The 14,589-nt window shown below is 27.4% G+C and overlaps 1 protein-coding gene across 1 annotated transcript in view; it reads right to left on the bottom strand.

Moving 5' to 3' along the window:
* The window catches only part of LOC100814399 (9-cis-epoxycarotenoid dioxygenase NCED1, chloroplastic), a gene marked incomplete in the record, with an annotated part of 2,762 nt that extends 1,806 nt beyond the window's left edge, over positions 1-956 (bottom strand). The window contains 1 exon segment of the mRNA XM_014768319.3: positions 203-956. Coding sequence (XP_014623805.1) covers positions 203-307 — 105 coding nt within the window.
* Between the last annotated feature and the right edge of the window lie 13,633 nt (positions 957-14,589).

Raw genomic sequence — 14,589 nt, 5'->3', positions numbered from 1 at the left:
GGCTGAGCCGCTGCTTTCTGGAGAAGTTCCAACTTTGAGGTAATGGGTGTTTTGTTTCGGAGGGAGAAGCGATTACTGGTTTGGTTTCTCTTGCTGGAGTGGTTGTTGTTGTTGTGGTTGTGGTTGTGGAGGTTGGTTGGTACTTTTTGGGGAAGTGGAGTGTTTGAAGAGAACATGTGATGGCGTTGGAGTTGGAATTGGAATTGGAATTGCAAGGAAACCTTTTCTTTAAGGTTGTAGGAGGAGAAGGGAGTGTGGTTTTGATCCAAGTGTTTGTTGTTGTTGTTGCTGCTGCTGATGATGCCATGGTGAATGGTTTTTGTTTCTAATTTTGAAAGAGAGGTTGTTGAGGTTGAAGTAAGTAGTTGTGTAAGCTTGTGATGGAGAGATGTTGAAGGAAGTAGTAGAAATTGGTTTGAATTGAGAGGTGTGTATGAGTGTTTTGATTTTGAAAATTGTAGGAGAGGAGGTGGTGTATGTAAGGGAGTGAGTTGGGGAGAGTGGGGAGTGAGATATGGGAGTATATATAGTGGGGGGAGGAGGGAGGAAGGGATGGAGGTTGAAGTGAGACATGTAGGAGGAGGAGACCACGTGTAGGATTAAGAAAATGGAGGGAGGGGACTCATAAAAGGTAGGATTGCCAATAAGTGAATGGTACAAGGTGGGACATAGCTACGTGAAACTATGCCACGACCCCCTTCTTTCATTTTCTCCCTCTAGTATAGAGAGAGTGCTTATAATATGCGCCTATGAATAAAATATGGGGGAAAGTTCCTTAAATTGAGAGCAATCACACATGACAATTGATGACAAGAAAAACGGTAGAGAGAGAGAGAGAGAGAATTAAAGCGGCAAAGGCAAAGGCAAAGGCAAAAAAAGAAAGCAGAGAATAGTGTTTTGAGGATGGTTGTTCTCTATTGGCCCATTAGTTTAGGGAGGGAGGAATATGTAATGGGCTTTTGATTCATGGCTTTGCCTAATTGCCTTGCCTTTGAGTGGGGAAGGCATTTGTTATTTTGCACACGTCGAACCCCGCGTTGCTCCCTCAATGAGAGTGTGACTCCCCCCTACACGTGGCCAATTCTCTCTTCTTCTCCTTCCAATCTTTGGTCACGTCACATCCCATTGCCCCACACGCTTGCCCCCCCCCCCTTCCATTCTAAACCTTCCTTCTTCTTTCGTTTTTCTTTCATCTCTTGCACGTTTATGGATTACCAAGTCTAACTTGAACTTCACTTCACAAGTTTGTTTTTTCGTTAGAAAATATTTCATCATCCGTCCCTAATTACATGATATTTTTTATTTATTAATTTATACTTATTAAAAAAGTTAATTAATTTAATTATTAGTATTAAATTTATCTATAATTATACTCTAATTTCCATAAGAAAAAAGAAAAAGATAATTCGAAATATTCAAATAAAAAATAATTAGTATATAAGATAACTGAGATCACATCTTATAAAAAAGAGAATTATTTTCAAAATTATTTTTTATATATGAGAACGGAAGGAGTATTCTACACAAAAATAAATATTTGTACATGTTAACATAAATAATATAAAATAATTCTGTATTGTCTTTAATTACAAATATTCAACTTTGATTTATGATTATATGATAGGATATATCTATTTTATATTGTTAGTTTATGATTATTAAATTCAATGTTCAACATATTTATTGTGTAAAATATTTTATATTATCATTTAATTATAAATAGTTATACTTGTTTAAAATAAATATGTTGATTGTTATATAAATTATTTTCAAAAATTTATCAATAAAATTTTATTTAAGTAATAGTATAAAACTTTTTATATTAACAGTATTTAAAAAATTAAACTTATCTTGAATTTTAGTTAGCTAATTATTCGTTCTTCTAAAAAAAGTAAAGCTAATTATTCATTGTCCTTTTTTGAATGAAAATTAATATATTTCAAAATATTCTTTATATGCTCCCTCTCGAATTATCTATCTACATGTATATATAACACCATATTACTTGTTGATTATATCATATTTTAGAATATGGATATTAAAATAGTGGAAGTTATAAAGGATGTTTAGTGGTTGAAAAGGAAAATTTAAGGGTGTAAAAATATATATACACCACACCGAGTATATTAATAAATATACTTAAGACACTACTTAAGGAATTAAAATAATTTTGTTAAAAGTATTATCAATATATTTTTATTATGATTTCTAATACAGTTTTTTCATTCAAAAATATATTTATTAAATTTTTTAATCAATAATGCATCAGTACGCGTGGTTTCACCAAACTTATGCTCTTTTAGTTATAAAATAAATGTACACAAATTTGTAAGAAAACAATAGTTTTCATTCTATTGAAAGCTTATCCAAAAATAGTGATAACTAAAAAGAATTAATAATAATAGGTGTCAAGCTTTGATGGAAAAACAAAAATTATGACCATCTTTCCTTCTCCTAAACTTTTTCAAAGTCTTGGAGCTAACTATGCAAACAATATTTCTGTCCTTTGGCAGGATTAATGTTGACAAAAATTGACTCTGTGCTACGTGTAAGGCTACGTTTTTAAGGCTACGTTTTGATTGAAAATAGGTTGCGTTGGTTAGTTCAATGGCTAGACTTCATGTAAGGAGTAACAGAAGCGATTAGATGGTATATATATATATATATATATATTATATATATATATATATATATATATATATATATATATATATATATATATATGATATTTTTCATCTCCATTTCAATACACAGAAATTTGCACAGGTATATACAATTAATTAAAACCCTTGGTGACTAATGAAAGGAATGAACAAAATGATGTAAGACATGATGCAACTAAACAATGAACCATTAGAAGAGATATTATTTCTTGTTTCTTTATGTCTAATGGCCAATGGATAAATACATCATAATCACAACATACAGAAGCTCTGGTAGCATCTACTAGAGTGGACCAGGTTGTAATGGACGCGCGTTTTGTGTTGTCATAACTCCATTTGCATAGAAATTAATTAGGAAGTAAGTAAAAATATATATATATATATAGATAGGCATCTCAATCAAACATGGCAAACATCGATCGATACAAGGGACTCAAAGATATATAACCTTCAAAGTTGTGGCCGGTTAAACTTCCTTTCACACGTTCAACTGTTGGATTCTTAGTTATTTTCTTTCTTTCTTTTTTTCCTAAGCTTTTTGGTTTTCTTTTAATTTATTCTAGTACTAAAGTTACATATGATTGCTGCAAACTAGTTAATTAACCCAAAGCCAAACACATATATAGCATAGAAAAAAAATTGTAATAATTCACCGTGTATAGGTTTATTTAAATGATCGATAGCAAGCTCGTTAAAATGAATTAAAGTGCATTATATATATTATTTTCCTTTGATATTAAAGAGAAGAATGTAATTTTTTAATAAAAATGGGGAGAGAATAATGTAATTCAACCATCTTTTAAGGAAAGAAAATGAAGTTTACTTTTAAAAAATTATATATCATAGGTATAAAAACTCTTGGGGTTCTTAATATTGTTTAATATTATATAACGCTTTTAATTTATATAATACCATTTTTTTTTATCTTCTTTCATTTTATCAATTATTTTATGTTGTACTTCTCTTTTTTATTTTATTTCTTTGTTTTATTTTTTTCTTTATTGTGTAGACTAAGGAGATGAAATTTAAGATTTTAATTAAAAAGATCCAGTCTAGCTAGTCCGATGAATCTGACTAACAATTTATTGTTATTCTTTTATTAATGTATATAACTTTTGGGATGTATAATTTTTCAATTGTCTATTTGCCTTTGTTCTCTCTCTCCTCTTGGCTTCTTAATTTTAGAACTGATCTGTTTACATCAATTGCAGAAAACTAATTGATTGCACGTTTGAGGATTGGAAAATTAGGTGAGAGATATAGCTAAAATATCAGGATCTATTTGAATTGAAGATTCAAAAGTTGGTTATAGATATAGCTAGCTAGCCTAGCATGCATATTTTCTTCTGACCAGGTGAGAGATTAATTATTAGCCACGATAAACCTGCGATAAAACTTGTAGTTTATACCTTATTTTGGAGACAAACTTTGGCTAGGTCTCCTTGTTTGTTTTTTTTTTTTTTAATACAAGCGTATCTGCAGCAGAAAGATTTTCTTCTTGTCGAGTACAATATATTATTCACATTAATTTGCTGGTGAGAAGAGAGAGATTCTATGCTCTCTTTTTTTGGTTCAAAGGACTGAGTTCACATTCTTTTAGTAGTAACTAGCTTTCGGCTTATCATGTGTGCTATTGCTAACAACCATATCCTCCCTATGTTTTGCGGAATAAGTTAAATATTTAAAAATACTTTAATCAATAATCTGGAATATTAGAATATAATACTCTCTTTAATGTCATGGATGACTCTAAATTTTATAAAAGGAAAAAATAAAATAATTTAACGCATTACAATATAGATTAAAGACTGGTTATTTGATAAAGATCATTATTTTTTCGTTATTTAATAATGCATAAATTATTACAACATTCTTATGCGATTAACGTGTCGGCTGCAGCGCATTTTACGCAGTCCATGATCTAATCTCTATTTTTCCAAATGATTAATGAGATTGTTGGGGCTTTTCCTCCCCAAGGCTTAAACATTTTTTGTGTTAATGAACAAGGAAGTTTTTGGTTTAACTAACACGCACACCATTGCAACTTCTCCACAATTTAATATTATTTTTTTTTTTGTATTACAAGAATATGTTTGAATTAATAGTTGGAAACTAAACTCTTTTAAGATATAAAGATCATCTAAAGTGAGTCTTATATCCATCTAAATATAAGTTCTTTTTTATATGTATTCAGCTCTAATAGCTTTATTAACCTTATTATTTTACATGCTTTCGAGCTATATTATTTTTGTATAATTAAACAATACCCCATAAAAATCCGAACCTTAGTATTACCAAATTAACTATATATATAGTCGGGGAGCTCTAAATACGCATAATGATTCCAGTAAAAATAAAAAGGTATGTTTATGATTTTAACAGAAATCCATAAATATAGATATAAGTCATATTTAAATTTAATAAGGATTAAGTAATATCGAAAGATTAACACATGCACTATCTCCGACCAAATCGATAGACGGACTTTCACGCGTCCTTCTTCACGGGTTTTTATTATCTAAATAACGATATTTTTAATTTTTACTAACAAACTAAAATCACAGTAAATTTTTAAATAGTTAGTGAATATTCCTCAAAAAAATTATTCACCCACTGGAAATTGAACATAACGTGGTTTTTTGAGACTATGATTATTGTTGTTAATGTTACTTGTTATATTACATAGTGATTCTTAACGGTTCTAACGCGTATGCGGCTTTCTCAAATGCTCTTCTTACGTACTCACCAAACAAACCGACCCACTTAATTCATGCATTTTATGATCAGAATTCCACAAGAAACGGCTCAGATATAATGAAAAACACAAAGTGGACTTCATATATTTGGGAGACATATACAATCACAGTCACATCTTACAGTGCAAAATGACATGTTATAAAAAGTTTTTATGTACAACAGTACGAGTACTTCAACATCTAATTGAATATGCCTGGTGAGTTATATATGGATATATATCATCCCCTAAAAATGAATACTTATATAAAAAAAAAAATAAAAACTAATAAGATATGTTATGCTTTCCTACGTGTTTGTATTAATTTATATTAAAAAAATAATTTTTAACTTGTTAAGAGTTTTTTTTATATGATTATTTCTCACAATTTAAAATTTTAAAAATAAACATACTTATTCACCATATATGTTGGACAAAACAATAAATTAATCAGCTAGAACAAATAAAAAGAATTACCTTCATTTTAAAATATTAATGTTTTTTTATTGTCAAAGCAATAACGGGAAATTAAAAAATTTATATTTTGGAAATATAATTATATTTAATTAAATATATAGTTTTTTTTCTATATTAGTCAGAGTATTTCTTATACATAAATATAGGTTTCTTTCAAAATTATTAAATTTTTAATTAAAATATTATTTTTTAATTCATTATTTTCTTATTTTATTTGTATCAATATCAACAACTAAGATTATAATTCAAAGGAAATTAAACTTACACTGATCTCCCTTCAGCTTTATCTCAATTACACGTAATGGTACTAATTCTTTCCTTTTCAATTATACACTTAACATATAGTAACAATATGAGATATAAACTAACGAAGTTTGCATGTGTAGGGTTAAAAAAATGAGGAGTATCACATGTAATGTGTTTAATCTCAATGCAATTGACTAAATTTAAAAGAACATATTTGATATTGTGAATTACTACATGCAAAATAAACAGTAATTTCAAAGGGTGAAAATTATAAAATTGTTAATATAATCACAAATGGATGAATTCAATACTATATTTATATGCATAAATATAGAAGTAGAAGATACAAAAGTTCAGCAGAACAGAGTAAATGACAAAAAATTCCCTTAAAAAAAATTCCTAACTTGACTTGATTCACTAGTATTCCTCCATCTTATTTTGTTTGACCTTTTAAAAAAAATTGCTCCATTTTTAATGTCATTTTACAATAATCAATGACCCATTAGATATTTTTTTTATTATTATATACTAGTACTTAACCATATATTGTGGAGTGAAAAAAATAATAAAGAAGTATAAATGAGAAAAAAAACTAAAATAAAAAATATATATTAAAAATCGCATAATATTTTATAAAAAAATAAAATATAAATTATATTTATTAATTATTGTAACAAAACCTTAAACATCATATAAAATAGGATGGAATAAATATGTATATTATATCTTTATAAAAAAGAATCTATTCCTTTACAAAAATTCCACTCCGATATCATTTAATTTGAGCATAATATATGCCAAGAGACACAACAGAACAGATGAATGACATTTGATTAGGAAGAAAACAAATAGGTTTAGACCCACGAGAAGGGTAATACACGTGATTGGTAACCTACATATGCCTTTATGAGTAAACCAAGCAAATTAATTAACAGATACATATTAATTTAACTAAGTGCAAGTGTAGCAGGCAATAATAATAAGGATGAAAGAATTATAAGCATTGTTTTGTGTTGCAGCCTGCACATGAAGTGCGCAGCCATTGTTTATGGAAATTAAAATTAGGGCAACAAAATAAATACTTTCGTTGAAGAAACAAATCCATGTTTGGAAGAACTTGTGCAAACGGAAAGAGAAATCAATGATTGATATTGAACTTCAAACGCAATTAATGTTATTATTGTATATGTCATACTAGACATTGAATTAATAGATGGGTCAAGTGGAGTTCAACAATTAATTGTCTGATATCAGATCAATAAATTGATCGAACCCTTGTGCTGGGATTGACTTACACATGGGAGGGACCATGCATCATGAATCATTTGCCCTTAATTTATCACTATTCATAGCAGTGATCTTTCATGTGTGCACATGGTTGAACATGCTTAACACTAATTAATATAATTTTTTCCCTTTGTTTTCGTTACGATTCATCTTTAATCATAGTCTTATGGAACACGAGGAATGATTGGAAGAAAAGAACATGTTGAGCAACATGTCGTTTTAGTTTGACCTTGACACATTTTAGTTTGAGGCAATTCGATCAACAAAATAGATGATGCTTTGTATACATATTTGGAAGTAATTTTAAACGTCAACGTTGTGTTTGATTTATATTTTCATCTTTTGGAAATTGTTTTTATTTTTAAAAAATTAGAATTTTGAAAACATGTTTGATTTGATTTCTTGTTTTTTGAGAAATAAAAACATTAAAATTATATTTTTATTTTACCCAAAAATGAGGTTAGGTTTCAACTGAAAAAACTAAAAATTAGATTTTATTGTTTTCGATTTTTGGTTGGTTTGAAAAAATATTTTCAGTGAAAATGAAAACAGAAATCCAACCAAACACCCCTTAATTAATCCCAATTTAGTAAAATAAACAAAACTTCATCAGCATTTTTTTTAATTTACAGCTGAGATTTACACAAGACAAATTAAATTTCTATTCACTTAACCTAACAAACATTAACGCATGTAAATTATATAAATTGCACCAAATTAGAGTGGAGACTCACAATGTACTTAAATGGAATTCTAAAAACGGAATTCACTTTTCAGTTTTTAATTTTAAAAACGGAATTCTAAAATAATTTTTGATACTATTCATCAATTACTTTTTTTTATCCCAAATTATCAAGTTTTAAAAATTATTTTCAAGTTTTTTGAAAAAGCAAAAAACATATAAACAGTTTGAAAATATTTACCAACACGTGGTTAGTTCATGTGGAACATGACTCAATAATGCTTCAAAATTTGAATTTTATAAATTAAAAAAATATGATTAAGATGAAAGATTTTATTAAAGATGATTAATCATATTTTTTAACAAAAATTAGTTATCAACAAAACTCATTGATACTTTTCACTAATATCCTAAATTATAAAATCTATTTTCCTTAAAAGAATCTTATATAATGATTTTGCAAAAATTAGTCAAATATTAACCATTTTGAAATGCATAATTTTTTTCTTAATGCAGATTTTATTTTTCTTATCCCATGAAATACTGAAGATATTTCAAGACGTACTTATCTTTCCCTCCCTCTCTCCCTCTACACCTTTCTAGAAAAAGACACATCATTATCAATCCCCTTATTTTTAAAAATAAAACTACAACAACTCAACCCGCACTTCATCATCCTCAAATTATGTTGAATACAAGTATTCTTTAATTGGGTGTGGCTATGCATAATTTAATTCAAAAGTATCAACTGCTTAATCCTCTCCAATTAATAATTCCATTGCGCCCTTGAAGGCAAGATTAGTCTAATCCAAACATGGGTAACTGCAACGCCCCCAACCAATGTATGGCAGTTGGGATCCGCATCATGAAATATTCTTCGAACTTTGTTTTCTCCAAATTTTAAATAATTATTATGTCTATCTTACCTTGTTCAATCCACTGCTGCCCAACAATCATGTTACTAATGTAAAATTAAAAAAAAAAGATTAAGGATGTAAATGCTATGGTCACATGCATGAGCACATACATATCCATGCAATATTGCTTTAAAATGCTAATCCAAAATGCCTTATTAAATATCGTGGCTTCAACTTGCCATTTATTTATATTTACATGTTTAAAAGTGGATCGATAGTATGGAAGTTTTGTGTTTCCACTTGTGATGGAAAATTAACCCAAAGAAAAAAAATTGGTGGATTCCTGGTCCTAGCAACGGATTACCAGAAAAAACTACTTAACTGTCCTTACCAACTAACATACTTGGGTAACACCCACTTCTATTACTATAATTCAACCAATCATGTTTGTTTCTTATACTACATTCACATGGAAGGATACAATATTCAAGAAAGCAAAGCAAACACTTTTGCTTGATTTCGTTCATGCATTTGCACAAACCAGAATTCGGTAGTTCAAAACCACAGAAGGAATGGCACGCTACCCCATTAATTAAGAGTTTGTTTTATTTTTTTTTAAAGGATAATCAAACAAAAAGATAGGCTTCTTAATTAGTCAAGAAAGAAAAAAGGGATTATTTTCATGTAAGTTTCTAATGTTTTAGAAGAGTGTCCCTGCATCCATGGCCCATTAGCTCTCGAAGGCAAGCTAGTGTTGAAGGCACATGGAGGGCACAATCAGCAGAGTTAAAAACGAAGTGTGGGGTATACCTTTTTCAAATTAGACAACATTTTTAGATTATAAAATGGAATACCTAACATATCATGAAAGAAATGAGCAAGAACCTATTTTTTTTTTATATTTGTAAAAGAAATGCCACCAAAGCATTATTTAACACGCTATTTTAGGCACTTTTTATAAATAATTAAAACTTATTAAAAATTATAAAATTTTATGAATCTCACTTCTTATTTAAAAAATCTAGATGACTCATAATTATATAAATTTTAAAAAATTCAACAAATAAAAAAGAATAAACTATTATAAAAAAGTGTGATAAAATATATATTACTATCACTCCTCTCTATTTGTAAATACACATTATTGATCCCTACAACCTAATCCAACTTAATTTTCGTTTTAACTTTTATACACAAAATTATACTGTAGTCCTTACACGAACAATCTTTTTAATCACTATACCATGGCCAAGTGACTTTGTTAGCTTTGGATTCCCCAAAACCATCATAAAATTGGAATTGACAGTGTGAATCTGTTAGAAAATTCTGACAAATGCCAAACAACCAGAAAAATGTGCAAAACCTCAAAAAACAAAGACCTTTTTTTAAAAAAAAATTGACAATTTCAAAATCGCTAGAAAATTTATATCGACTTTACGCTGCTAGTTTTAATTTTGTAACAATTTTAGAGAATTTAGAATTAACAAAGTTACTTGGTAACTAATGGCATATATATAGACTAAAAGATAAGTGCTAGAGACTAAAACATTAGAGTTTTATGTATAACGACTAAAACTAAAAGTTGACATGAATATAAAGATTCAGTGATTAATTAAACCTTTATTTATCTTTATAATAAAAGGATTATTCAAATTTCTAGAATATTAGTATAACTACAATAGGAATTAAAAGTATGTAGAGTAAGAAAATCAAAATGGATTTAGCTTGTGAGATTAACTACATGTGATGTAGAGACAACATCGTAGTTAGTTACATCTATTAATGTAAAAGAAAACTTTAGCATGGTTATTAGTATATATTCCAGTCTTAAGTCTTTATTTATGATTCAACAGCTTGTAGTATGTCTGTTAAATTCTCTTGTTTACATACTTTTCTTTACACTTTAGTCATTTACGGCACTTTACTATTTTATCATTTAATTGAAGAGAATGAATACAATTTTGAGTGAAATGAAAAACATACTAATTAGCATAAAATTTAGATTTTCTTGTCAAGTAATGGACAACTTGATTTGTTTGTCTGTGAATAAATTGAATCTCACGCACAGTTTTGAAAAATAGAAAGTTTATGATCACAAGTCTTTAAAATGGAATATAATTTCATTTAGCCACATGACTACAGGAAATCTCTTTGGAAGAAAATCCCATATTAAGGAACATAATTCCTTTCTAAAATTTTTTCCTAAAAGGAATAATTGAGTTAGTAATTAATTATTTCATACTTTTAATCCAAACGAATTCAAAACCAAAATATCTTTTAACATAAATTTTAGCATTGCATATTATAAATATTTTAGCATATAAATTCAATACAATATTCTAATATTTCATCACGATATATATTCTATTATGTTTACTACAAATCCTTCATCAATATTTCAACATATAAATTCAATACGATACATAAATATAAATAAATATCAGTTTTTATAATTTGTAATTAACTATACAAAACACAAAAATGAAGGTAAAAATAAAAAAAAAAAAAAAAATTGGCCTCCTACCAACAAGGGGCAGATTTTGCTGCATTTGCCTGTGGGCTAGTGATGGCCACTAGACATTAGGAATTTTTATTTTGATTCAAACTTTTTTGTATATAAATTGTACGTGCAAATGGAATGCGTAGGATTCTAGCACAAGAACATCGTGCCTATGGTTGGAAAGATTCATAGGCCCCAAGTGTGTGCCACGTGTCCGGTTTGAATCAGTCAGTTAAAAGGAAAAGATTGAATAATTTATCAAAGCCTGCATGATTTGAATGTGATGTGAAAAAGAGATTGATTAGCAATACCAATCAGTTTATACTTTACATACGTCATTCAAAATTCACTCTAGTAGTACTCTACCTAGGCACTGCTGTAGAATTTGGCTTAGATTGAGTTTTAGATATTAGACGCAATGTATTTTTTAAGTTATGTTTAGGTTATGATTTATAATCAATTTAATAAAATACTAAAATGTATACTTTTTAATTTAAATTAATATAATTTATATATTACTTTAAAATATAACTTAGTTTAAAATACCTTTTACAAAAAATAATTATTTTTAAATTGATAAATTAATGATTTAATTATTATAAAAAAGCTTACAGTTCAAGTTATTACCGTGCTATAATGCAAAAAGTGTAATAACTTTAATAATATATAATAGAATTTACAGTTGAAATTAATATATTTTATAAATCAACACACTTTGATAAATATATTTTATTTTAAAATGTATCTTACAATTTTTTTATTACTATTTAATAATATTATTTTAGCCTATATTGTATAATATATATTTATTTTATATTATAAAAATTTATATTAAATAAATTTTTGAAACATATATATTTTGTAATTTAAATTCATAAAAAATATGTTTGAATATATAAATAATATTTTAGATTTATAATGAATAATTTATATTGTGATATAAAATTATTTTAAATGTTTAATTTTTTAAAATATTAAAATTTAAGTTAATGATAGAAATAAAAACAAAAGATTAGATTAAAAGACAAACGATTATAAAAAATTAAGCAAAGAAATAAAGATAAAAGGGGTAGTTTAACTTTAAGATGACTAAGAGAAATTTTTTACAACTTGCAAAAATGTGTGTAAAATATGTACTCTAAAAGAGAGAAAAAAAAGAATATTAACAATATCTCATTGAGAGAATAGAGAAGATAATAGTATGACGGTTTAACCTATGTTTTCTAATTTATAATATATGATTGATTTAATTAAATCCTTATAAACATACACTTGTTTTTCTTTCATCTTTTGTTATATTTTTCTATGGTATCATTGATCATATTTTTTTCTTTTAATCTGTTAATTACCCACCCTTCCAAAATGCAACGTGCTTTTATAAACATCCAACTGAACTATTAAGTATGTTGATCAATTGGCACAAAATAATTTTCATTTAATCAAAGATTTAGAGTTTGGTTTTGATTATACAACTAGAACATGAAAGTTTTTCACGATTTTTACAAACAACAGTCAATTTTTGTCTATGATGATTGATGAAGTCGTAAAGATATTTGTAATCTAAACTAAAAACAAAATTTATCCTATTCTAATTTAGGTAAAAAAAAATTTTTTAAATGATCAGATAAGTCTAATGATTTGTTGGACAAAGCTAACGTAACGCGTGAGGCGCATAGGGGGAGTATCTGGAATGAAGCAGAGAGACCTCAACATGGAAACATAGCTGCAGGTGGCAATATCTTAGAGGCCACCAAGTTCCCCTGTGCACTCCACTGAAACTCAACAACACTTATGCCACATGGTTAAGATTCCTTCCATATGGAGATTAATGGACATAACACCATTCAAGTTCAGCACCATACTCTTTTCCCTTTTGGACACCAACCCACCTTAATATACTAGACCATATGCATGTATGGCTCTTACATGTGGATTACTTAGACCATAATTGCTTTCACACACAGATGAGTTTTGATTATTATATAGTTAACACTACACCAGCTAGCAGAGAACATATTTTTGAATCTGATCGATCTAAACAACAGATAAAATGTTAAGCGATTATTGCTTCTTCTCTTCATGATTCTAGAGATCGATTAATGATGTTTTGATATTAGATTAACTTTTTAATTAAAGTTAGTTCATGAATTGGATTTGGAACAATTCACCATAATTGTTAATATATATGTTAGGGATATAATTTTGTTGATTATGCATGTGATCCTCCTATAGTTTCTTAAATCTAAGGTTTATTTCAATTAGTATAACTTAAAGCTATATGTATTTTCAGCTTTAAAGAATAGAGAGTAACTATTATGTAATTGAATTAAATTAATTTAATAATTTTTTTTTGTAAACCTAGCATATTCTTTAACTGAGAATTAGATATTAATCTCTTAATTAAGATATGAAGATTCACTTAAAAAGTTGATCTCTCTTAATGGATATTTTTTAATTACAAATTACAAGCATATTTTACTAAAAACAATCTTATTCAAACAAGTTTAGACTGTTATATGCGACAAAACTCTTCTTATCCTAAATTATGTATTGTTAATTGTTTATGAAACAATTGTGTTTTCTTTTGTGTAAATCCTTCAATTCTTTAGGAAAAAAAGATTTAGATTAATCTGGAGTTCGACTCGGAAATAAGTAAAATTTGATTAACAATTATTTCTGTCACGAATTGAAAATAATACCTAAATGATTCAACAATCATGATTTATTTACAACAATAAACAATAATAATGTAACAATTCTTTTAATGTTGTTCAAATTGTTTATTTAGTATATACTTTTTCATACACATAAATATGGAAACTCCTTGATTACATTATTAAGAGACATATTATCTACCCTTCACACCATATCAAGTTGGTAAATCTAACAAATTTGGTCATTAATTAAATGTTTGAACTTGGATTGTAGTATAATAAATTCTATCACCATATTGATTTATGAGAATTGGGAGAGGAGTCAAATTCCAATTTTTTTCTCTTCATCTTGCTTTGTTTTATTATATATATATATATATATATATATATATTACTTTGTTTTCAATAACAATAATTAGCATTTCAAAGTGAAGTCCAAATAGAAATAAATTAGTGAGTTGATAATTGATGTAATTCTTATAGGAACTT

The sequence above is a fragment of the Glycine max genome, chromosome 15, assembly GCF_000004515.6.
Source record: "Glycine max cultivar Williams 82 chromosome 15, Glycine_max_v4.0, whole genome shotgun sequence".
In the NCBI taxonomy this organism is placed as follows: domain Eukaryota; kingdom Viridiplantae; phylum Streptophyta; class Magnoliopsida; order Fabales; family Fabaceae; genus Glycine; species Glycine max.
This window is presented reverse-complemented; position numbering and strand designations above follow the sequence as displayed.